This window comes from Geotrypetes seraphini, chromosome 2 (genome assembly GCF_902459505.1).
Source record: "Geotrypetes seraphini chromosome 2, aGeoSer1.1, whole genome shotgun sequence".
Lineage (NCBI taxonomy): Eukaryota > Metazoa > Chordata > Amphibia > Gymnophiona > Dermophiidae > Geotrypetes > Geotrypetes seraphini.
In genome coordinates this window covers 444,303,063-444,329,693 of record NC_047085.1, presented here as the reverse complement: position 1 = coordinate 444,329,693, position 26,631 = coordinate 444,303,063, and the positions used below count along the sequence as shown (strand labels likewise).

The window sequence follows — 26,631 nt, the reverse complement described above, 5'->3', positions numbered from 1 at the left end:
TATTGGTGCTTGCTTTTAATTGCATTTATTATTCACTGCTTTTCCTTTTTTCATCTTCTCTCCAGCCACTCTTGTCCACACTTTTACATTTTCTTTTTCTCTCCCCTGCTCAAAGGTGCAAGTTCTCCTTTCATCAGCATCCATGCTCATATTTTTCTCCCCCTTTCTGGTTTATCGTTGTTTTTTTTTTTCAGTTTTGGTTTTTTTGTTCTTACAGTTTATCTACTGTGATTCTTGATCTAGTTTCTGCTTATGCTCTGCTCTCCTCCTCACCTCTGTATCTCTCTTTATTTCATACATACCACCTTCAATCCATAGCATTTCCTGCAGGCATCTCTTAAGCCATCTTCACTGTATACCTTCTTCAGTTTTCTACCCTCTAAATCTGCTCCATCTTATCCTCACTGTGGATTGTTCCTCCCTTGCTTCCCCTCACCCCAGTGGATCTCCTTCAGCACTTTACTTTGCCATGCACATACTGTGTATCTTTTTCATTTTATAATCCCTCTCCCCCCTGGCCTTTGCATCTCTTTGTACCCTTGCCCCAGTTATGCCAGAGCATCACTTCTCTGCTTTCTGTTTCAGCTCTGAGCTGTCAAACCATAAAACCATGCCAGTAAAGCAAGATGGGTAGAGTGGGAGCAATGCCAGTGGGCGGAGAGTAATATTAGGAGTAGAGTTCCACAAAGAGTATGAGGACAGTTTATCATGAGGCAGTGTTTCTGTATTTTCTAGCCTATTTTGGGTCCTGGGTTCAGTCCTCGGAGGGGGAAGTAGAATGAGACAAGAGCCAGGTGGTGCATAAAAGTATATTTTATAGAAATAGGCTTTTATAAATATATACAGTAAATTAGATTTAGAGCTGCATCTGTGTGTGTATGTCTGTGTCATGCCTGAATGAATGAGAGAACAGAGAGAGCCTGTGCTCTGCCTAAATGAATGGTGTGTGTGTGTTTCTGAATGATGGGTATATAGGGGTGAAGGGGGAAAAGAGAGGAGAGGCGGGGGGGGGGAGGGTTTTAGCCTGTATTTGTAGTTTTGAGTTTGTTCTAAAAATAGTATCTTCTTGTATCTTCCTTCTGTCACAGTTTGGTATCTGTTTGAAACAATGCTTCTGGATTGACAAGAAGCACATCTGTTGAAATTCCAGGGATAATCAAAGGGTTCTTTGTTAATCTCAAGTACTGGTCTAAGATCTTTTGTTAGACTGAATGGCAGGGGCTATTCAGTTTATCTGCAGATATTCCCAGGGTCAGATTTGTTTAATAAAATAATCCAGAGTCCTTTGCTTGCACTCTGGACACAGTCAGCATACAGTAATGTGATGCTGACTACAGGCAGTTACTGTGGCCATAAGATACCCACAAACTGAAGTGAAATACAGGGACTACAGAGACCAATTTATTTGGTTACTATATTGTATTGTCTGTCCATTTTTCTTTAACAATATATATATATTTTTTTTAGTTCAATATTTTTATTGAAAGATTTTCAGTTATACAACAACAAAAACAAAAAAAACACAGGTGCACGAAAATATAAACAATAATGCAGCAAAGAACAGGCAACTTGGTTCTGTATCAGTTATTAACATATAATACTCATCAAGAGTACAATATTTATTTTGATAATTTCTTAGAACATAAGAATTGCCATATTGGGACAGACCAAAGGCCCATCTAGTCAACCGTGGATTTCCCTATATCCATCTTAATAGGGGCTTATGGACTTCTCTATTACTAAGTTACCAAACCCTTTTTAAACCCTGCTAATTTCCCCATAGGAAGTAATGGAAACTCAGACGATTCATTCCACAACCCAAAAACTTTAATACAAAATACTATACGTACTTGTATTGCAAGACCTCGTCATTTAGAACATTCACCACATTCCTGCAGAGTCAGAGAGACAAGAACCATCGGCTCAGATGTGATAATGTGACGCATGTATACTGTATGTACTCATATTGCAAGACTTTGTTGGTTTAGAACAGTCTCTACACTCCTGCAGTGTCAGAGAGAGAAGAACCATCAGCTCATTTGTGATGATATGACGCGTGTATACTGTATGTACTCGTATTGCAAGACTGCTTGTTTAGAACAGTCAGTATGCTCTTGCAGTGTCAGAGAGAGAAGAAACATCGGCTCAGTAGTGATGTGTGTATTCTGTATGTGCTTGTATTGCAAGGCATTGCTTGTATATCAAGTTAAAATTTAATCAAATGTTTTGCTTGTCTTGCAAAACATTTGCAAACCAAGTTACTTGCAATCCAAGGTTTTACTGTATATATATAGACATGTTATATATATATATAACATGTCTAATTAGACCGCGCTACATTAGCGTTGATATCTGCATTCAAAATATGCGTGTGTAAGACCTAGTAAAAACTTTAAACAAAACACTTTTAGCCTCATGACCTGATGAAATGTTTTATTAGAACATGAACTCAAACATCATGCTTTATTATCTACTGCTCAACGTACATATTAAAAATACATCATGAACACCTGCATGTTCAAAAGTGCTGCGTTGTAGTTTAAACATCTGATGTTTTAAAGGTTTACAACTATATCATAAATACATACGCACCCGGGTATATCAGACCATGTCAATATACAACTGATTCATTAGATTTATACAGAGTTTTCAATGAGCCCAAGTTCTGGGAAGAAATATAAATTAGAAAATATAAATTAAAAATGATTAAGGTTTTTTGACTAGTGAAAGAGAACTTGATCCAGTTATTACCAACAGACTTCAATCTAGTCTAAGGGGTCCTTTTATCAAGCTGCGGTAGGGGTTTAATGCGCGTAATACCGCGCTAGCCGCTAATACCTGCATTGAGCAGGCATTAATTTTTTTGCCAGCTGCGGGGGTTAGCGCGTGATGAAATGTCCGATGCGCTAACCCCGCTAGCGCGGCTTGAGAAAAGGACCCCTAAGGTTTGTATCTCTGAGGTTTTTTCCTTCATTTATATTCATAATTACCTTTACAACCACATTGAATATCATGTTTTAGGGACATGCATTTTCATTTTGATAGACCTTCAGTTGTGTGATATTTGGTTTTATCTAATTTTGAATTTTTGGAGTCCTAGTGTAGAATTAATCATCTTGACTAACCAATTCGGTACTTTTTCTGGCATATCTTGCTATAGGTAGGATGGACATAGATCCATTTGCATTTTGTTTCAAGTTTCAGATAGCTTATTCAACAGAGGTCTTAATTCTGTTGTTGTGACAGTATTAAACGCTGTCCATATTTTGCCCACTTGTATATCTAATTAATTGCTTTCAGAAATCCTTAGTTGATTGACAGCCATATTATCAAATAATTTAAATATATTATCTATTTTATTCTTAAAGTATGATACTAGTGAGTGTGGAGGGGAGCAGCATTTTTTTTTAAAATTTAGGTATTTATATACCGCCTATCTAGGTGGTTTACAATCAGGTACTCAAGCATGTTCCCTATCTGTCCCGGTGGGCTCACAATCTATCATTGCTGTGTAGTCAGATGAATTTCAAATTACTAACAATTTCTCTGCAAGTTCATTTTTCAATTCATCTGTACTCAGGGATGTATACCATCCAGTCCAGGCGAGTTGCTACTGTTTGTCAAATTGCCTCATTACTTCTTACAGAGAGTTGTTTGTTTCTCTGAATCATCAGCATTGAATACCATTTCTGGCACTAGTGTCTCCCCCACATCTTCCTCTGGTCTGACTCCATCCTTTTTATATCTTTTTGAAGGTGCAGTCTCCAGAATTGTACACAATATTCTAAATGAGGTCTCACCAGAGCCTTATCCAGGGGCATCAATACCTCTGTTTCCTACTGACCATACCTTTCTCTAGCATCCTTCTAACTTTCACATTCACCTTTTCGGGGCACCTTAAGATTATTACATGCTATTATACCCAAGTCACGCTCCTCTTTCATGCATGAAAGTTCTTCACCTCCTAAATTGTACTATTTCCTCAGGTTTCTGCAGTCAAATGCATGACCTTACATTTCTTAGCATTAAATCTTAGCTACCAAATTTCAGACCATGTTTCAAGTTTCACTATGTCCTTTTTCTAGCGGTAGTACGCCGGTACCTTGCCTGTATTCCAGAAATCGTCACAAGTATTTTCTGCTTGTTTTTTCCCTATTTGTCTTTGTTGAAGTTTGGTAACACCCTTGTTAGTTGATACCACACCAATTTTTATTGGTGTTTGAGGCTCTTAAGACTCCTAAAGCAGGCCCGTTGGCCGAAACATGTGCATGCCGAGTCATTGAATTATTGAATAATTGGATGAACTTTTGTGCCATTGGATGAATAAAGGTTTTTGCACTATCAGATGTGTTGGAGGACACTTTCATTAGTGCACATCATTCTGGTTTGGACAATTCCATTCTGTCTTTTGCATATTTGTATTTGTGGTTTTGTTTTCCCCTGTTTGGTTCCTTAATATTAAACCACACCATGCAGTGATCACTGGATGCCAAATGATCACCCACTGTAACATCAGAAACACTTTTCCTATTTGTAAGTACTAAGTTCAGTATGGCCCCATCCCATGTGGATTCCATTATCAGATGTTGGAACAGTTCTTGTAGAGAATCCAGGATTTCCCTACATCTAGGAGATCCCGCAGTAAAGATACCCCAATCAACATCTGGTATATTAAAATCTTCTATTAGTAATACTTCACCTTTTACAGCTATATTTTGAATGCCTTCTATTAGATCTCTGTCCACTTCCATTTGTGAAAGAGACCTGTATATCATACCTATATAAATATATTTTCCATTCCCTCTTTCCAGTTTGATCCACAGTACCTAGGGGGGGGGGGGGGGGGGGGCGGGCCGCCCCGGGTACCAGCCCTAAGGGGGTGTTCCCGGCCTTGCCGTTCAGTCCCCCGCCACCCCCGAAGGACCGCTCGCCCCACTGACCTTCCTGCACCACCTGTGAAGCAGCCCGCAGCAGGATCGCGAAGTCAGCGTCAGCATCCCTGCGCTGCTTCCTGCGCCGCGATCCCGCCCCTCCTCTGACGTCAGAGGAGGGGCGGGACCGTGGCGCAGGAAGCAGCGCAGGGATCGCTGACGCTGACTTCGCGATCCTGCTGCGGCTGCTTCATAGGTGGTGCGGGGAGGCCAGGGGGGGCGAGCGGTCCTTCGGGGTGGGTCGGGGCATCAGGCCTTCAGGGTGGGGCGGGCGGGCAGGCAAGCAGGCTTTCAAGGGGGAGGGGGTGACAGGCAGGCAGGCAGGCCTTCAAGGGGGGACAGGCCTTCGGGGGGGGGTGCAGACCTTCAAGGGGTGCAGGCCTTCAAGGGGGGCAGGCAGGCCTTCAGGGGGGTGCAGGCCTTCGGGGGGGGTGTAGGCCTTTGGGGGGGTGCAGACCTTCAAGGGGGTGCAGGCCTTCAAGGGGGGGAACAGGCCTTCAAGGGGGGAAAGGCAGGCAGGCCTTCAAGGGGGGGACAGGCCTACAAGGGGGGGGGACAGGCCTACAAGGGGGGGGACAGGCCTACAAGGGGGGGGGACAGGCCTTCAAGGGGGGGTGCAGGCCTTCAAGGGGGAGACAGGCCTTCAAGGGGGGAAAGGCAGGCAGGCAGGCCTTAAAGGGGGGACAGGCCTACAAGGGGGGGACAGGCCTACAAGGGGGTGGGACAGGCCTTCAAGGGGAGGACAGGCCTTCGGGGGGGTGCAGACCTTCAAGGGAGTGCAGGCCTTCGGGGGGGGGTGCAGTCCTTCAAGGGGGTGCAGGCCTTCAAGGGGGGGAAAGGCAGGCAGGCAGGCCTTCAAGGGGGGGACAGGCCTACAAGGGGGGGAGAAGCTACAAGGGGGTGGTACAAGCCTTCAAGTGGGGGACAGGCCTTCAGGGGGGGGGTGCAGACCTTCAAGGGAGTGCAGGCCTTCGAGGGGGGTGGTGCAGGCCTTCAAGGGGGTGCAGGCCTTCAAGGGGGGACAGGCCTTCAAGGGGGGAAAGGCAGGCAGGCAGGCCTTCAAGGGGGGACAGGCCTACAAGGGGGGGGGAGAAGCTACAAGGGGGTGGGACAGGCCTTCAAGTGGGGGACAGGCCTTCGGGGGGGTGCAGGCCTTCGGGGGGTGCAGACCTTCAAGGGGGGGACAGGCAGACAGGCCTTCAAGGGGGGGACAGGCCTACAAGGGGAAGGGACAGGCCTTCAAGGGGGGTGCAGGCCTTCAAGGTGGGACAGGCAGACCTTTAAGGGGGGACAGGCCTTTGGGGGGGGACCATGATTTAGAAGTACACGGAGGGAAGGGGGTGTTCAAAGAGACATGCATATGCCAAACTTTGGGGGGGGGGGAAGAAATAATGGGTCTGAAAATAGAGGAGAGGGAGAGAGATGATGGACCATGGGATTTAGGGAGGGAAGGAACAGAAAGGGAGAGAAATTGGACACAAGGGATGGTGTGGAGGAGGGATAGAGATACTGGATAGGAGGGTAATTAGGAAAAGAAACGGAGAGATGGTGGACTCTGGGATGGTGGGGAAGGAGGGAGAGATGCCGGATGAAAGGGTATTTAAGAAAAGGTGGATCTGTGGAGGGAGATGAAAAAAAGGAAAGATACCAGACTTCCTGGGAAGGGAAGGGAAATGGAAAGGGAGGACAGAGTTGGCAGATGGATGGTTAGCATGCAGAAAGAAGGAGACCCTGGCAAGCAAGTTATCAGAAGAAAACCAGAGCCTTGGACCAACAAGATTTGAAATATAACCAGACAACAAAAGGTAGAAAAATTAATTTTATTTTCTGTTTTGTGATTATAATATGTCAGATTTGAAATGTGTATCCTGCCAGAGCTGGTGTTGGACTGCAAACGTGAGCTAGGATTTAACAGAAAGAGGAAAAGTCCTTTTTGTTTCTTTATTTTATTTACACCACAGCGCCAGTGTGGTTAGGAGAAGCCAAAGGGGGTGAAAAAGCTATAAAACCCACCAGGAGTTTTGAAAAAAATCACCCAACTGGGCAGGAAAATCGAATTGAAAAACCAATTCAATAGGGCTGAATCGAATCAAAATTTTTTTTTCCTGTATCTGGCAGCATTAGTTTGCGCTACTGTCTTAGACTTTAGGACCTGGGATTGGGGAGAGATGGCATCCTCAGTACTTTATAATGCAAGTGAAACGAGGATTTGGTCAGACTTTTGAAGGGTCTGCAGAAAAAAAATATTGTATAGGCCGGGGACATGAGACAGCAGGAAATGGGAACTTTTCTTCCTTCTATTTTTGTGAATGGAAAGGCTGAGGATGTCAGAGAGGTCAGTTAAAATATGTGCTTTATAAGAAAATATAATAATGTGTTTTATAAAGTTTATAGCATAGCTGGCCTACCCAGTGAGGTGTTCCTAGTGGTGATGGTGGCAGCGTGTCAATGTGTTGAGAGGAAGAGGTGGTCTGGGAAATTCTGCTGAGCAAACTCCGGGCCCATTTCCACCCCCCAGTTAGTCCACTCCACTCAACTGATTCACACACTGAGTGGGTCTTTGGGTGTTGTTTTGGGATCTCTTCCAGTGGTTTATCTCCTTCTGGTCCAAGGAAGGAAACTTTGTTATCCTTAGCATTGACCTACAGAATATGTTTGTAACAGCGCTGCTTGTGTGGCATTAGGCTATGTAGTGATCGAAAGAAAAAAACAGACCTTTGCACATTTTTGCACTATAAGGTGGGTGTATGAGGAGATTCACATTTCCTGCACAGCTAAGTCCATGTGAAGTTACCTTGTGCTGTATTTGACATCTAGCAAGGTCTCTGTTTGAAAGGAAAGATCTAAACTTAAAAATGAAGTGGCCAGAAGTTATGGTAAAAGCAGATAGTGTAGCTGGTTTTAAGAAAGATTTGGACAAATTCCTGGAGGAAAAGTCCATAATCTGTTATTAAGACATGGGGGAAGTGTCTGCTTGCCCTGGATCGGTAGCATGGAATGTTGCTACTCTTTGGGTTTTGACCAGGTATTAGTGTCCTGGATTGGCTACCATGAGAATGGGCTACTGGGCATGATGGACCATTGGTCTGACCAGTTAGGCTATTCTTATGTTATGTTCTCATCTGTAGGGGCCTTTGTTTTCACTTCTTATTTTAATGTATTTTTTTTCTGGGAACTTATCAGTGTTTTTTATAATGGGAACAAAAATGGAAGAGAATTAATGTGTGTGGAATGGGGGGTAACTAATTTCTTCAGCTAAATAATTCAATCCACTTCAAACAGACATAGGAGAACTTGTGCACCATTCACACACCCTCCAACCAAAAACGTCAAAAGAAAAAAACTGTTCGACAACCTCCTAGCCATTCGAGCTGCAACACTCGACCCCCAACTCTACAACCAATTGATATTAACCACAGACTGCAAAACCTTCAAAAAGAAATAAAAACCCTTCTATTCAAAAAACACATAAAACCGAACTAACACAATCAGAACTGTCCCAAGCATCACCTGCAACTACTCCATATGTACTTCTAATGTCATGACAATTTAGACATAATTTATGTTATGTTATGTTTGGAATAATGGTTACATATATGAGGTTCAATAAAAGAAAATTTTCACTGCCTGTTTCTATTCTGACCATTTATTCCATTTCATGGTTATTGCAAAAAAAAAAAAAAAAAAATTTTTTTACATGGGGGGGGGGGGGGGGGGGTGTCAAAAAATGATGGGCCCCGGGTGCCACATACCCTAGGTACGCCACTGACAGTGCCTTTTCCTTACCTTGTCTGTCCTGCAATTGTGTGGCTTTAATATGATCTTTAACATATAATGCCCCTACTCTGTCTTTCCTAAATAGATATAGCCCGGAATAACTATAGGCAGTCCCCGGGTTAAGAATGAGTTCCATTTTTAAAATCATTTCCAAGTTGAACTTGTATGTAACTTGGATCATGTGTGTATGTATGTTCTCCTTTACAGTATACAGACTGTAAAAACATAAAAAACAGTCCTCAAAGTACTGTAGTTTAAATAGAAAGAAACGCTTGGAGGTTTACACTTTCATTCTTCACTGTACTGCATACTGGAAGGGGATCCCTTTCCATCTGCCCCACTGTTCCTTCTCCACCACCACATCCAACATTTCTCCCTTTCATCTCGCTCTTCACCACGCATCTCTACCTCACTCCTCTCCCATGACTATGTCCAATAATTCTCTCTTCCTCCCTATGCCCAGCAATTCTTTTTCTTCATTTCCCCCTGTGCACCATCTCTTTCCCTCTCACTCAGACACCTTTGCCCAACAATTCTCCTTTTCTATTCACTCCCCCATCTCAGCATCTCTTTCCCTTACTCCCTCCATTTTTTTATCCTGTTCCAAGTTCATGCTTCCCTCCCTCCATTCTGCATCCCAAGTTCATACCCCCTCCCTCCCTCCCTCCTGTCCCAAGTTCTACAGTCCAGCACTGAATGCATCTGGTAGTAGTGCCCCCCCCCAAAAAAAAAAGCTGTAAGCATGTCCCAATGTGTCCCTCTTTCTTTCTCTATTCTTTGTCCCAAGTTCGTGCCTCCCTCCCGCGGTTGCTTACTTTTTCTGGCCAGCTCCCTCCTCTTCTTTCCTCCAGCCATGGTAGCCATGGTAGCGGTTCTTACACACTAACCACATATAACCCAGATGCCTTCCTTCTGATGTCAGGGAAGGCTTCCGGGTCAGTCGTGGGAGAGAAACAAGTGCGTGGCAAGAAGGGAGCTGGCTAGAAAAGGTAAAACCTGCGGGAAGGAAGCATGAATTTGAGACACAGAATGAAGGGAGGGAGGGAGAGGGGCATGTTGAAACATGGAAGGGAGAAAGAGGGGCATGTTGGGACATGGAAGGGAAAACATGGACCCCGTTTGTAACTACGAGTCCGACATAAGTCAGAGGTTCATTACCAGGGGACTGCCTGTATATATTAGTCATGGCTCTTCCATCACAGCCTCTAAATCAAGAACCTTCTTTCCCATACTGCTTTCCAGACATTGTCCCCTTTTCTCATTTGTGTAAAGATTAGCAATTCACTTACCTGTCAACTTAAACTTACTTGGAGACTTTGATCACCGTTCCCCAACGATTCTAACTTTAAACCCCTCTTCAGTAGGCTAGCCAGTCTGCTACTGAAGTCATTTCTTCCCTTCTTTGATAGATGCACACCATCCCTGCTCAGCAGTTCTTGGAAAATCATCTCATGGCCCAGGAAGCGAAAACGCTCTCAAAACCATCCGCGAAGCCATGCATTCATCTCCTGGATGTGAGCTTCTTTGCCCTGGCTTTCACCTTCGACAGGGAGGATATATGAAAACACTGCCTTGTGCACTTGACTGCTTCACCTTCTCTCCCAGAGCCACAAAGCCACTTTTGATTGGTTCAACGGGTACCTAGCAGTATCGTTAGTGCCACCATGGATAAACAGCATCAGATAATAGTCATTAAGCTTGGTGAGTTTCTGCAAGCTCTCCATAACGTCTTGAATTTTGACACAAGGTAGACAACACACCTCCTGGGATATCATGTCTGGTCTGCAGATGGATGCCTCTGTATTCCTCAGAAGGGAATTACCAACCACCACTACTTCTTAGTGGTCATGGATCTAGCAACTTTGGGGATTTCAAGCTTTGGTCCTTCTCCCTGGGATGCTGTTATCTCCTCCATTTCTGGGGCTGCACACCGATTCTTCAGTTCAAGGATAGGTAGAGTCACAATATCGATCCTGCAGGGTCTCGTAACCTGAATCCAGCTGTTCTCCATCAGCATGGCCTCTTCTTCCCCACTGCTGGAAATCTTTGATGCCTCATGAAGCATTTCATTGATGTATCTCTCATTCTCAGGGATGCTTCTCAGCCTTGCCACCTCCTCTCTCAATTCCTTCTTTCTAAAATAGTGCTCGTAATCTCTGCAAGCTGCTATTTCATTTTAAATATCTTCCAGCTACTATAAGAAGAATGATATGACTAGTGCTGCCCGATTCAGCAAAAAAAATTTCAATTTGATTCAGCCTATTGAATTGGTTTTTCGATTCGATTTTCCTGCCCAATTGGGTGTTGTTTTCAAACATCCTGGTGGGTTTATTTTATAGCTTCTACACCCCCTTTGCCCTCTCCTACCCACACTGGCGCTGTGTTGTAAACAAAATAAAGAAACATAAAGGACTTTTCCTCTCTCTGTTAAATCCTAGGTCACGTTTGCGGTCTAACACCAGCTCAGGCAGGATACACTTTTCAAATCTGACATATTGTAATCACAAAACAGAAAATGATTTTCTACCTTTTGCTGTCTGGTTGTCTTCTGATAACTCGCTTCTTTCTTCTTTTTCTGTGCTAACCAACCATCTTCCATCTGTGTCCTCCCCTTCCATTTCCATTACTTTCCCCTGGTCTGGCATCTGTCTCCCCCCCCCCCATGCCCTGACATCTCTCCCTCCATGGTCTAGTATTGCCTTTCCTTTCCCTCCCTCCCATAGTCTTGGCATCTCTTTCCTCTCCTCTCCCTTCCTGGGCTTCCTTATCCCTCCTTCCCTCTTTCCCCAATTGGGTGCAGCAACAGCATTTCTCTTCCCCCTTCCCCTCTCACTCTCCTCCTCCACTGCTCTCCCCCTCCTCCTCCATTGCTCTTCCCCCTTCCCCCATCCACTTTCCTCCTCCACTGCTCTTCCCTCAGTCCTGCTGCAACTTTCCCTCTTCCATTTCAAGTCCAGCAGCACTCTCCTCTGTTCCCAATCCAGCAGCACCTCTCCCTCTTCCACTCAGCTCCAACAGTACCTCTCCCTCCCCTCTACTTCCATTTCCCCCACCAACTAGCTACAGCACCTCTCCTTTCCACCCCCAGGGCAAGCAGCACTTCTCCTCTCCAACTAGCAGGGCTCCTCTCCATACCCTTCCCTTTCCATCCCCTCTGACTAGAAGCAGTACCTTACCCACTCACCTCCCAGGTCTAGCAGCATCACTCCCTCCTCTCCTCGCCTCCTATCATCCCCCCTCCCTCATGTCTCCCAGGTCCATCGGCACCATGCCCCCCTCCCGATTAACAGGCTCTCACCGGCTTGTGGATTCCCCGGCCTGACTCGGCACAGCCTGAAGTTGTGTTTGATTCCGGTAAAGAAAGTACAAAAAAACAAAAAACAGGCGCTTTTTCAAACCCTCCCTGTAACACTAGCCTGTATTAGCAGCTGCACCGCTCTCTCCTTCCGTAGCTTTAGCGAGCCAATTCCCTTCTGCAGCCTCAGAGCCTCTGCTAGGCCGTCCCGCCTCTGATGATGCAACTTCCTTCTTCCTCGGAGGCGGGATGGCTGTTCTGAGGCTGCAGAAGGGAATTGGCTCGCTAAAGCTACGGAAGGAGAGAGCGGTGCAGCTGCTAATACAGGTTAGTGTTACAGGGAGGGTTTGAAAAAGCGCCTGGTTTTTTTTCTTTTGTACTTTCTTTACCGGAGTCAAACACAACTTCAGGCTGTGCCGAGTCAGGCCGAATCCACAAGCCGGTGAGAGGGTTTAAAAAAAAAAATGTTTTGAGTGGCAGGATTCGTGAGCGCGATGACAGCTGGGCACGCGGAGGTTGAGCCCCGAATCGGAGAGGCCATTTTTAAAAAATACACATCGATTCGAATCGATTCACCCAAAGTGAATCGGTAAATTGATTCTAATTGGAAATTGGGCAGCACTAGATATGACTTTTGCAGGGGAAAAGTTAAAAAAAAAAAAAAATTGTAGAGAGGCTGCATAACAATATAATTCCCTAATTTTATCCACAGTTATGGTGCTTGGTGTCATTTATGTTTAATATTAAAAATTGTTTTTAAAAATGTGTTTCCTGCAGCTTAGTAAAAGGACCCTATAGTCAGTTCATGGAGTTTGTCAGATATTGATATATATAGTTATAGGAACTTTTACTTATAACACTAACATGTTTATTTTATTGATGTCCAGGTCTTATTCATGTTGGTGATGAGCTTAGGGAAGTTAATGGCATATCCGTAGAAAATAAACAACCAGAGGAAATAATACACATTTTGGTAAGAATTGCTTTGAACATTCAAAGACATATTTTCATATTTAAATTTTGTTATTTAATTGTGGTAAGGGTTTGCAGTCAGTTTTGATAGTTAACAGTGTAGTAGTGCCTATAATCGTAAAACTTTACCATTATATGTTACTGTAGTTCATTCCCAGTATTTTGCCATACAGTTAACACAAAGTATAATATTTAACACTTGTTAACTGTTTCGTGGATAATGCAATACAGTAAATGCCATTTCAACAGGTATAGTTGTCACATTAAGTTGCTTCACTTAAAGGCCTTTTTACTAAACACATTCTAAGAAGCCCATTTTATATCTATGAGCTTCTGAGCATTTAGCACACACTAAGGGGAGACTTCAAGAAAGGGCATTACCGTATATACTTGAATATAAACTGATCTGAATATAAACCGAGGTAACCTTTCCCCCCCTCAAAAAAGGAGGAGAAAGGTTGTCTTGAATATAAACCAAGATTAGAAATTTGGGTATGTGAGTGTCATTTGTCAGGGATCATGCCATAAATAATCACAAATTTTTCAGCTGGGGCTGTTTCAAGTCCAAAAATTTAAAGGAGAGCCGACAAATATCTTGCTGCTTGTGGGCAAGACACCAACCAAAGTTTCTGGATTTCTATCCCCACCAAAACACTTGGCCTCAGCCACACATGCAGAAAATGGAAAAAAAAAACCTTCTTCTAATACAAACCCACAAAGTATAAGTACTATTGTATACAAACAAAACCCTAATATGCCAGACTCTGCACACAGTACAAAAAATGCATTTCTTCCTGAACAATCCAAATATTAAAACAACAGATGTAAATTTTCAAAATTGACATATTTCAGTCACTAAATTGAAAATAAAAACATTTTCCCTACCTTTTTTATCTGGCAGTTTTATTTTTCTGATCATCTTGTTTCATCTGTGCTCTTAACTCTGTTTCCAAGGTCTCCTTATGCATTTGCTGTTTTTTCCCCTCTCCTTTACTTTTTGCACTACATTCATCCTTGGCACTGATTTTTCATATTCAGTTTTCTTCCATTTTTCTGCCTCCATCTCAGATCTATCTATCTTTCCAACTCTTACCCTCTCCTCCATCACTCTCTTCTCTTCTCTCCCACTTCCCTCTGTCCATATGCGCCATCTCTTCCCTCTCTTCTCTCCCATTTCTATCTGCATCTGTCCATGTGCACTATCTCTTACCTCTTCTCTCCCACTTCTATATATATGCACCATCTCTTCCCTCCATCCATGCACACTATCTCTTCCCTCCATCCATGCGCACCATCTCTTTATCCATGTTCACCATCTCCTTTCCCTTTCCTCTTGCCTTACCCTCCTCTCCATCCATGTCGCCCCTGTTCCTCTACTCTCTGCCACTCCCATTAATCTCTCCCTTCTTCCTCCTTCCCTCTCCTCGGTTCCACCGAATGCTCTCCCCACCCAATTCCAAAAACCCCCTACCACGAAAACTACAAAGAGGTAGCCAGCGGAGCAATGATCCTTTTGTGCTGCCCGGGGCCGACTCTGCACGATTCCTTTGCTGCTGTCTTTTCAAGTGGAAGCAGGAAGTTGCTTCAGAGGAGGGTGGACCGCAGCAAACGAACAGTACAGAGGAGGCCACTAGCAGCACTAGAGAACACAGGCTTAAGCTCTTCTGTCCTCTACTACCTGCTCCCCCCTGCCCCAGACCAACATTGCACTTACAGTTCAGCTCAGGAAGTGGATTCCAGTGTACTGTGTAGAGCTGATGCGGGACCTTAAGCATCTGCGCATGCTCAAGGCTTGCTGGACTCCCTTGAGAATCCCGGAGAAGACGGAAACCAGCATGCCTTGAGCATGCGCAGACACTCAAGGCCCCTTTCCAGACCAGCAAGGAGCATTAGTGTTGGCTTCCTGAGCATTAGAACTGTAAGTACAATGTTGGTCTGGGGCAGGGGATTATAGGTAGTGGAGGATAGGAGTGCTGGTCATTGGGGGGGGGGGGAAATAGCAGTGTTGGTCATCACGGTAGGGTGGAGGATTGCATTGTCAAACATCGAGTGGGGTGGAAGATAACAGTGTTGTTCATCGGGAGGGGAAGATAAAAAGCACCATCATCAGAAGGAAACTCAAATATAAACCAAGACCCCCATTTTTTGGCCATTTTTGGGGGCCCCAAAATCTCATTTATATTTGAGTATATACGGTAAGCATATTAGTATGCGCTAACCACCACTAAAGACACCCATAGGAATATAATAGGCATCTTTAGCAGTTAGTATGCGCTAAACCCCCTTTGGTTAATAAGCCCCTTAATTTGGAAGCTGAACTGTTTTCTGATTCTTTATATTTTACTTAAGTTAATGTTATCACTAGTAAATTATTGTAATTCTTTGGTTTTTTTGTGCCCTCTGCAAGTTAGTTTGTGGAGGTTAGATCTTGTACATACACAATACAGTCATTAGGCTCTTGAAAGGGGAAACATGTGTACAGCTAGAAAGTAGGCACTTGGCTGCCAGTAGGTACCAGAGTTCAGTATTCCAAACCATTTATCAAGGCACATCAAGTGGTATTTTCTGTCCATGCCTCTGAAATCCATGCAGTTAGAATTATTGCAAGTTTCTCCAGTTGCTGAAGCACACCTCTGGCCTAATTTGATGGAATTAATTACCATAGGATCTTCAAGAGGAAATTGTTACCCATGATTTCAGAAACACTTTAAAGCATGGATTTTTACCTATGCATTTGGTGGAAATGATTGATATTTTTAAGTGGTATTGGTTCCATTAAAAATGGGGTTTTATTGAATGTTGGGTTTTTGTATATGTTTTAGGTTTTTTTTTGTTTTCTGAGTTGGTTAGGTAGACCATTTGATTTTTTTTTTAGCAGCAATATATCAAATAAATCGTACAGCTCTGTTACTACCTGTACACTACAGTTACTACCTCTGTTAACTAAGGCGTAGTTACCATCTGGTCTCCACCCATTCTCCATCCTGTCCATTGTTAGCTATTAATAGAAAGTATCTTGCCAGTATTTATTGCTTGTGTGTTAAGTGCCATGTTAATAGCTGATGCAGCTGAGTAAATAAATCCCTTCCCTAGCAGCAGCAGATAAATCCAGATAAATAGATTATGTTCATCTACCAGCAGGCAGAGATAGAGAACACTGAATTGATCTGTCTTCTATTTCCAGCATGCGGTTGGATGGTCTCTCCAATGCTCTGGGCTTCATCTACAGCTTGGCTTATCTTGCTCCTGTTTTAGTTTTCTAATTCAGTTGAGTTGGGGGTTTAAATTTTCTAGGTACCTAATTTTAGGGTACACCTGATGGTGCTAGGTCCCTACCCGCACCTGGGGGCCCCTCCTCTGCTTTTGGGTCCCTTCCTCTCTCTTAACAGAAAACCCCCAAAATAAAACAGAAAAACCCAGTGGAGCTAGTTTTTTTAGTTATGAAGAGGGCAGGCAGGCTTCTTCCCATAGTGCTAAGGGGGCCCATAACTGTAGGCTGGAGGTGAGTACAGTGGCTTTCCTTCTGTTGTCAGTGCCCTGTCTTGCTCAATGTTGACCCTTCCTATGGCTGCACTGTACAGCGGTTTGCTGTTGCAGTTGATTTGCTTCCTACCTGTCTTCCCTGTGGTTGCTCCATTACTGGCCCTTCCCTGGAGCTCTGTCTCAGATCTTTCCCATAGCTGCTCTGTCTCAGGCCCATAGCATCGCCTAAGCAATAATTAAATAAATAAAACAGGCCGAACTGGCAGAAGTTCTGATGGTGGCAGAATTTGTGAAATGCTGCTCCTGTTGTGTCAGGCCACTGGAACCATTGTGTTTTAGCCTCAGATTTGGCAGGAACAGTTTGGGTCTCATTGAACTCCACAGGCTTATCTTCTTCCCATATGGCAGAGATTTTGGTGGGCTCCTCTTCTCTGTATGATTTGGAGGTGACCGTGGGTTGTTCCTTTAGGTCAGAGACTGCTTTGGAAGGAACTACCAGGCAGCATGTGATGTCTTTGGTTAATCACCAGTTAGCTGCTGATCTTTGCTTAGGGCCCACAGCTAGCTGTGCTATGGAGGTGGGGACAGGGGGTCAGGAACCCTTTTCCCTAGAGTTTATTTTACTTCATGCTTTCTTCTTTAAGTAGGGCAATTCTTTATTAGGCTCTTGACTTCTCCTCTCATGGTCCAGGAGGGAATCAGTTTTGCAGGGGGGAGGTGGTACATTTCTTTCCTGTCACCAGGGCCTTCAGAAGCTGCTGGTTCACTTGTTTCAAAGCCGTCTCCGTTATTGGACACTTTGGAGGAAGGGGTAGGTTGTGACAGATGACGTAAATGACCCTTCAGTGGTAAGGGTGTTCTGTAAGGAGGAACTGCCATCCTCTATTGTTCAGTTTCTGGACATACATATATTTCTTCTCCAGAGGTGAAGGTTTCCACCGCTGCCAACCTTAAGATGGTTAGTACTAAGAGACTGTCAAAATCTTTTCCAGTCCATGAGGCCATTGTGGAGTTGATTACAATATAATGGGCTTCTCCAGATTCTGGTTTGGAGGTGCTTAGACTATGTCGTGCCTCTATCCTCTTTCTTTGGAAGAACTGGAGAAGATGAAATTGCCCAAGGTGGACTTGTTGGTGGCAGTGGTCACTAGAAGACCATTATACTGATGAAAGGTGGCATTGCGCTTAAAGATGGTGAAGATGGTAAGCTGGAGTCAGCTCTAAAGCTCTCTTTCGATGTTGCAGCCCTGTTTCTTCAGGCAGTGGTACGCTGCTCAGGCTTGTCTCAGCTGGGTTCATCAGGTGGCAGAAACTGTAGCGGAGAAAGAATCCTCAGGTCTCATTGAACTTCACTGCTTTCCTACTTTCAAATGTTCCTATCCAGACAATTCCTTGAAATAATTCCCCATCTGAACAAAGTTAGTTGGTTATAGCCCTCGATGGAGACAACCCCAACTTTGTTGGTTGGGCTGAGAACTTTTCAGCAGTCCCTCATATATTTTGATTGTCTACTATTAAATCTGTCTGCTGCTTCTGTCTATGAAGAAGGCCTGTATATTATACCAATGTAAATACATTTTCCTTTCCCTCTTTCCAGATTGACCCACAGTGCTTCTTCCTTACCCTTCAGATCCTGCAATTTCCTACCCCGGCTTTACTGAGCAGATTATATCCCAGTATAACTATATCCCAGTAATGGTTCTCCATGAACCACGTCTCTATGATCACCACTAGGGTTACCAGGTGTCTGGAAAATCAGGACATATCCTCTTTTCAGAGGACTGTCCGGGTGCCCAGAGGAATTTCCAAAACCCTGCAATTTGTCAACATCCGCGCATGTGCAGAGGGCCCTCCAGGCACAGCCCCGAGCTTGGGGAAGGAGACATGATTTTTGTGTGGGGGCGGGGCTTGGGGTGGAATGAGGCAGGGTCAGGTGTCCTTTTTTTTTTTTTAAAGAAAAAATCTGGTAACACTAATCACCACTAAATCCAACTCAGCCTCTTACATCACAGCCTCTAGATCCAGAGCCTTGTTTCCCATACTTTGAGCATTAGTATATACTGCTTTCCAGAGTTGCCCTCTTTTCCCATTTGTGTAGAGGTATTTAGTGATTCACTTACCTGAGGGCTTATACTCAGTAGGTTTGCCAGTTTGCTGCTGAAGACATGGAAATGTAGATAGATTTGGGAAGAAAGCAGAAAACTTGAAGAAAGTTGAATATTAAAAGTTAATGCCAAAGATGGTGGTAGGGCAGAAAATGAAGGAGGAGAGAAAAACAGCAAATGGATATGAAGGCCCTTTAAACAGAGTTAAGAGCACAGACAGAAGGAAGTGCAACTAGTGACTAGGAAAAGATGATTAGAAAAATAAAATCACCAGACAGCAAAGGTAGGAAAAATGATTTTATTTTCAATTTAGTGATTGAAATAGGTAGTTTTGAGAACTTGCATCTGCTGTCTATATTTTGCACTGTTCAGGAAGAAATAAATGCATTTGTTTCTATTTGTCTGTTATTGTATTGCATGCAGAGTCTGGCATCTTAAGGTTTCATTTGTGTTTATTAGGAGTTTTAGTTTGTAGTTTGTATTTGTAAAGAGTTTATCTGTGTTCTGTGTTGTTGGTGTCATGGCTCCAAGTAGGAAGATATTGTCAGCTGTCTTTCAGCCCTTTTGGATCCAAAACGTCCCTCTCTTAAAAATTAGGAAACACTACTGACCTAAGGCATCAAATACCCTTGTAGTGCCCTTCCTCTGAAGTCCTATTTTACTGTAAGTGTGTATGTTTGTGTTGTCCAATGTTGTCCTAGAGAGCAACAATCCAGTTGGGTTTTCCGAATTTCCCCAATTTGCATGCATATGCTGCTTCCATTGTAGGCAAATAGATCTCATTTAGGAAACTAGATCTATCTATCTAGATCTATCTATAAAAAAAAATTTCTAAAATTTGCCATTGTCTTTTATTTTGGCCTTTGTTCGTCTACATTCCATCCCTGCTGCCTTGAGATTTTCTTGAACATTTTCCCATCTTCCTTTTTCTTGAACATTTGTAACTGCTAGAACCATTTCTGATATTTGAATCCTGAACTGTTGATTCACTCATTTTCCTTTTTGTTAACCAGCATTGGGTGCATTTCACTGTTCCATTTTAACAGTACCAAATTATCTTCAGTTCTCAGCTTCAGTCTTATTCAAAAGAATTATCATTGCAAACTTTCATGATAGTCAGGTCCGTAGCCTTAGTGTGAGTCATTTGAAGTTAATGTTGAGTCACCTGCTACAGACAGCATTTCTTTTGTTTGCAGGAACTTTTTTGGTTTACTCCATTATCTTCATTTTAGAGATTTCTTGCTTGCAAAATAGTAACAATTTAAATTTTTGTTTAGTATCTTATTCGGACCCCCACCTCCTTAAAAATGTGTTAGGCTTCTAAACCTGGAGGCTTCCAACAGTTTAATTTTTAACCAATTAAAAAAAAAAAAAAAGATTGTGTGTCCCATACACTGTGGCAGCAGTTAAGACAAAATTGCCAACAATTCATATCGTGTGATTCCATAGCTGTCCAGCTGTATCTGTTCACATCACTAAACCAGCTGGCAGACAAACCTCATGGTACAGCAGATTTGCCAGTGATTTATAGCTTATACTAGTGTTTAAGCCTGTTACATTAACGGGTGCTAGAATATAGCAACATTTCCCACCCTTCCCTGTGCAACAGCAGCATTTCCTGGCCTTCCCTGTCCAGAAACAGCATTTCCCCCCCCCACACACACACACTTCCCTGTGCAGAAGCAGCATTTCCCACCCTTCCCTGTGCAACAGCAGCATTTCCTGGCCTTCCCTGTCCAGAAACAGCATTTCCCCCCCACACACACACTTCCCTGTGCAGAAGCAGCATTTCCCACCCTTCCCTGTGCAACAGCAGCATTTCCTGGCCTTCCCTGTCCAAAAACAGCATTTCCCCCCCACACACACACTTCCCTGTGCAGAAGCAGCATTTCCCACCCTTCCCTGTGCAACAGCAGCATTTTCTTGCCTTTCCTGTCCAGAAACAGCATTTCTCCCCCCCCCCCACACTTCCCTGTGCAGAAGCAGAATTTCCCATCCTTCCCTGTGCAACAGCAGCATTTCCTGGCCTTCCCTGTCCAGAAACAGCATTTCTCCCCCCCCCACACACTTCCCTGTGCAGAAGCAGCATTTCCCGCCACCCCCTTCCCAGCCGCTGCGTTTAAATTGTGAAAAAAGCGCTGCACCGCACTACTGCTGGCTTCGGCGTCTTCTATCCACTGCGGCCAACCCTAGCGGAAACAGGAAGTAGTCAGAGAGGGCGGGCCGCAGTGGAGAGAAGACGGCAAAGCCAGCGTTAGCGCGGTACAGCGCTTTTCTCAATTTAAACGTGGGTGAGCCGGCGAGAAGGAGGAGGCTTTGGCGGTGAGTGAGGGCGGGAGGGGGGAGTCGCCGGCTGTGCTGTCCCGATCTGGCCGCCGCATACGCACTCTGACTACGGACCTATGGATCACAGATCAGGGATCACAGATCACGCAGGTCTGAGTGCGCATGCGTGGCTAGCGTTTTATTATATAGGATATGAATGAATATTTGATAAGTGAATTGGTAGTTATCCTAGTCTATTTCTAGTCATGTACATTGCGTAAATTTTTATTTTTATTTTTATATCTATTCATTCTTTAGGCTCAATCTCAGGGAGCAATTACATTTAAAATTATACCAAGCATCAAGGAAGAAATGCCATACAAAGAGGGCAAGGTAATTACCAATCAAAAGTCGGTGTTTTTTCAAACTGAATGTAATAACTTCCCTTTATAAGCAAATGTGTATCAAGATGCAGCTCTTATTAGTGTGTTTTTACATCACAGAGCCAAAACCAAATACAAGAGTGAAGTCAATCTGGAACTGTGATTAATTTGGATTAAAACATTCTTGTCCTTACAGATGTTTGTTAAGACTCTGTTCGACTATGATCCTAATGAGGATAAAGCAATTCCATGTAAAGAAGCTGGTGTTTCTTTCAGAAAAGGAGATATCCTTCAGATCTTGAGCCAAGATGATGCAACATGGTGGCAGGCAAAACATGAGGGAGATGCCAATCCTCGAGCAGGCTTGATCCCCTCAAAGCAATTTCAGGAGAGGTTAGCTACTGACAGGCAATGTTGGTTATATTTCTTCTTGCATGAAAAATGTACTGTTTCATTGTACAGGTCATTTTTTTCATGAAAGATGAGGTAAGTAAGCTGTCTAATTACAAGGTCATGATCTACTTTGAAAGTCTTTCTGAGGAGTACAAAGATTGGACTTGGAAACCTTTATCCAAATAGTGTGGATTTCCTTGATTTTTCTGGATCAAAATGAATAATGACTGAAATTGATAGGACAACCACTGTGACCCAGTTTGGAGGAAAATCACATGGAAAATAGCACATCAGCATTTGAATCCTCATTGATGTAGTGTGTCGGAATAAAAACTGTAGCACCTTTTTGGAGAGGTTGCAAATATTCCTGAGTGCCTAGGATTTATTTCTTTAAAGGCTGAATAGATTTTGTTTGTAAGTATGTTTTTTAGGCTGCATTTTAATGTCATGGAATTTGTTTTAAATCTCTGGGTTGTGGTGAAACTAATGGATTTTTTTTTTGTCTTTTGTTTGTTTGTTTATATATTCTACAGGAGATTTGCATTGAGGCAGTCTACATTCATCGTCCAACCACAGAAAAATTCCAGCAGAAAATTATGTAAGTCTGGCAGCTGTTGTAAAATGAAAGGGACATGGTTGATTTCAGAGTTGACTTCAGACAGGATATGTGTGCCACTATAATGAGTTCAGTAAAGAGCTGTTATGAGCTTGATTAATATATTTTGGGCTAGATTCATGAACCTGCCCGATCGGGCCCGATTCGGGCAGGTCCGATGAATTCTCCAAAGTCCAATATGCAGATCCTCCGATCGCCCCCATCTGCTTGCACGGATCGCTGGCGAGTGGTCCCGACCCGTGCACTTTACTAGACGAGTTGTTGCAAAGATGGCAGTGAAGAATTGTAATTTAACTATCCAAGCGAATCTACATGTCTAATAAAAGCAATCTGTGATAGAGAAGAGTGTCCCCGAATCTCTGCAGGAAATGTTCTTTTTATTATACATATACACGCAGGTCCTGCCAGGGTGGTAAGAACACACCCCCAGGGCACTGCTCGGTGCAGCCAGGCTCTAAGGAAAGCTGCCGCCCGCATGTAACCTCAGAGAATTTTGAAAAGCTTTCTGGCTTCTGATCGCCTCAATCGATTAGGGCTCCAGAGTGGCAGATCGCCAACCTCTGCCCTGCTCATGAATATGCGCCGCGCTTCGCCCACCGATCCTGTTCCGGTTTCGGTACAGAGGGGAAATCGAGCAAGCAATGAGCCTCTGTGCTCATTTTGGAGAGCAGGGTAAGGCGAAGAGTGGCTTTCATATTACGGACTCTGTGGTGCCAGGCTATGTGCTGTTTTCCTCTGCCAGGACCTGATGCAATCCATTCACGTCCTAGCCACAAATTTTAAAAAAAAAAAAAATTTTTTTTTACTTTTTGGCCCAGTGAGTCCGTAGCTTTAACTGCGGGTTAAAACCATGGACTCACAGTGTAGGGAAGGGCAGGAGAGATTCGAGGCAGCAGGCAGGAGACATTCGGGGCAGAAGAGAGCATGATGTGCAGAGAGCAGGGCTTCGGAGAGTCAGAAAGACATTTTCGACTGCTCCCCAGCAGTCGCTTCTTGGGTTAATCGGCCAGCCCAGTCGGATCGGGAAATTTGTTTTGTGAATTGCGTCCCTGCCTACTTTGCATGCGTTTCTCCTCATTTGCATGCACAGATTCGAAGTGGATCACAGGAGAGGTTAGTGAATAGTGCAGGAGGGAAATCTGGTTGCAAAGGGGTCACTAACCGATCGGTTTGCTTTATGAATCTGGCCCTTAGTCAGTAACTGCACGTGTGACAAAAGTTATTGTTGACCTCGTCAACTGACTGATTTTAATTCAAAACTTGAGGAGAAGCAGTATTCAAAAAAATTTGAATTGGTTTAATTGTTTGAGAAGACCACATAAGAGAGACAATGAAAGATTTCTTTTTGCAAGTTAAAGATCAGGGCTTTTCTTCCTAGGTGTCTGTTTCTGGGTAGCGATGCCTCGCATCTCCCTAGAGAACAATGTTTATAAGCAAACAAATAATTAGAAATCCATTCAGAAATCTCTCCAGCATAGCTGCGTTCTTAGTGTCAACAGCACCTCTGATGTCATCAGTCAGGGGTGTTTCTCATCCAGAGTTTGCTGCTCTCATGGTTGGATTCAGTGGAGCTGCCTTTGGTCCTGATGCAGCTGCTTGTCAGACATCGCTACTGCCCCAACTGGTCGCTGCACATACTACTGTAGTTCAAAAGACCCGTGGTAGACACCAACAAAGACAGCATTTATTCCCTGCAGCTACTATTCTTCCTTTCACCAGCAGAGAGGAACTCACAAAGGTATTGTGTGCAGCACTCAGACTGTGCAATTTGCCCTCTTGCTGGACCCCACCACCATGTTCTTATGTTTAAACTATACTCTTTGGGTTAATTATGTAAGCCTTTTTTGCATGGAACAGTGTTTTATGTAGAGAGCTAGGCACTTCTAAAATGACATTAATGTGTACCTGAATCAGAATCCAGAGGTCGGAGGATGGGTGGAGCTGGAATAGGAATGGAATTATGCATATGTCTTGTGAAATAAACAAAAAAGTGAGCTTCCTTGGAACAAGTGAAACACTGTGGCAGTTTTCCAGTGGGCAGTGGTGTGTAGGCAGGGCCTTTAAGGGCTTCAATGATTATCCGAGGACAAGCAGGAAGTATATTCTCACATGTGGGTGACATCGTCCACAGAGCATTGGCACAGACAGTCAAAAAAAGTGTACTATCACTTTAAAAACTTTAAGACCGCCTGTACCATGTGTGTGCTAGTGCCTTCTCGCCTGACGTCGGGAGAAGTACTAGAGTATAGTCAGCGATGGGAGTTTATGTAAAGAGGTAAGTCTTTATTGCTCTCCTAAAGTTCAGAAGTCCATTGAGGGATCTGATGTGAGGAGGCAGTTGATTACAGTAGCTGGGCAGGAAATGGGAGTATGGCCTACGGACTTCTCTTTTAGGAAATTATCCAAACTTTTTTAGAACCCTGCTAAGCTAACTGATTTCACCACATTTTCTGGCAATGAATTCCAGAGTTGAAGGGATTGGGTAGAGAAGGGAGAGTGGGGTAGGGTCTAGATAGGAAGACAGGATATGGCAACAGGAGGAGACATTGGGGTTAAGATAGAGGTAGTAAGTGAGCCACAGGATATGGTACCAAGGGAGTGTGGGTAGATGGATGGGAGTCAAGTGAGGGGAAGAGCAAGGCATAAGAAAGAGAGAAAGAAGCTGTTGGGCACAAGTTATAGAAAAAGATAATATTGGGAAGGGAGATAAGTGTTGTGTTATTTGAGTCCCTGAGTCCCACTCTCTATTTGGATTAGAAATTGTTATTTTGGGACCTCCAAACCTCTCTTGTTGTTTTTCATTAGAGTGGGAAGTTGGGCTCACCAACTCCTCCTTGGTATTCTTGATTGAGTGAGAAGTATTTTGTAGAATACTGTATAGGGTATAGGAGTATCCTAATGGGAAGTGCAGTGAACTGAAATCCTGGGGAACTGGGTTTGATTCCTGCTGCAGCTTCTTGTGACCCTGAGCAAGTCACTTAACCCACCATTGTCCAGGTGCAAAATAAGAAAAAACTACCTTAGATTGTAAGCTTGTTAGGGACAGAGGAAGTACTTGCATATGATGTGTACAGCACTGTATACATCTAATATCATTATAGAAATTAGTAGTGCAAGTAGTAGTAGTAATAGAGCCCCTCTGTTGTTTTTGTGGAGGTAGGAGATGCTATGTTGTCACTTGAGTCCCCTTTGTTGTTCAGCACATTTACAGAATCCTCTTTTGTAAATGTACTGCACACCACTGCCAGTAGCCAATTTTATAGAGGCATATATTTAACCATTAAATAATAGGAGCAACATATGCCTTCTTTGTCTAGGTAATGATACAAAATTACCCTCCCTTTGTTCAGTTCTCTTAAGAAATCTGAATACTTATTTTACTTTCATAAACAGTGATGAAATATTTTTAACAATCTGGAAGAAAATAGAACCACATTTTGCAGTAGCCACCCTTTTTGAAGTGAAATGAACTCCTAATAAACCCACAGATTAAGTGAAATGTTTTCTTTCTCCTCGAATTTCACAATGACATCTGTTCTAAGTATCCCTTTGCTTTTCACATGCACTATTTCTTACAGCTGATGAAACTTGCGGCAGAGTGAGTGCTAGCATCAGGATTTGTTAGACAAACTGCACATAAACTTAAACCCTCAATCCTTCCTCTTAATTACTGTGTTCCTCACTCAAATGGTGCCATTCCACATGCCAGCCATCATGGGCCAAGGCAGTTATGGAGACCTAACACTCGCAAAAAAAACCCGCACCAGCGAAAACCTCCAACATAATCTCAGCAGCTATGGTGAATGCCAGATCAGTCCACAAAAAATACCTCATCATAACACTGACAGATTGGATATCCTCCTGATAATGGAAACATAGCTAAAAGATGATGATGGGGCTACTCTGGGTGTTCTGTGCCCACCTGGCTATCAAGCACTAGCATGCTCCCACCTTGTCAAAAAGGGAGGAGGAGTAGCCGCAATCAACAAATCCAAATTGAATCCACACCTCCTAAACTCCATGACTCTACAAGACCTGGAATGCCTCATCTTCTCAACAGGTCATGATAAAAAGATTGTATTCATCCTGATCTACCGAGCCCCCACCTCCCCTATGTCTACTCTGGATAAGTTAACTAGCTGTGATCAGCAACCTAACTATAACCCACAAACAGACTATCATCCTAGGAGACTTCAATTTTGCAGACTATCCGCATACTATGGATGCCCCACGAGACTTCATAAAGTCACTATCAGATCTAGGACTTCAACTATTTAACTCTCCCACGCACTCTTCTGAAAACATGTTAAACCTAATCTTTATCTCAGACAGACCCCTAATTGATTCCAAATCAGCTACATCCACTAGTATCCCAGTCCCTGAACCGACCACTGCATAATCTCTTTTGATT

At 43.6% G+C, this 26,631-nt stretch overlaps 1 protein-coding gene across 1 annotated transcript in view; it reads left to right on the top strand.

Annotated features, from left to right (window-relative positions):
- The window catches only part of MPP7 (membrane palmitoylated protein 7), a 348,547-nt gene that overhangs the window by 156,661 nt on the left and 165,255 nt on the right, over positions 1 to 26,631 (top strand). The window contains exons 7-10 of the mRNA XM_033931438.1: positions 12,891 to 12,976; positions 21,147 to 21,221; positions 21,408 to 21,604; positions 22,138 to 22,202. Of these exons, the coding sequence (XP_033787329.1) occupies positions 12,891 to 12,976; positions 21,147 to 21,221; positions 21,408 to 21,604; positions 22,138 to 22,202 (423 nt within the window). The remainder of the gene's footprint in view (positions 1 to 12,890; positions 12,977 to 21,146; positions 21,222 to 21,407; positions 21,605 to 22,137; positions 22,203 to 26,631) is intronic.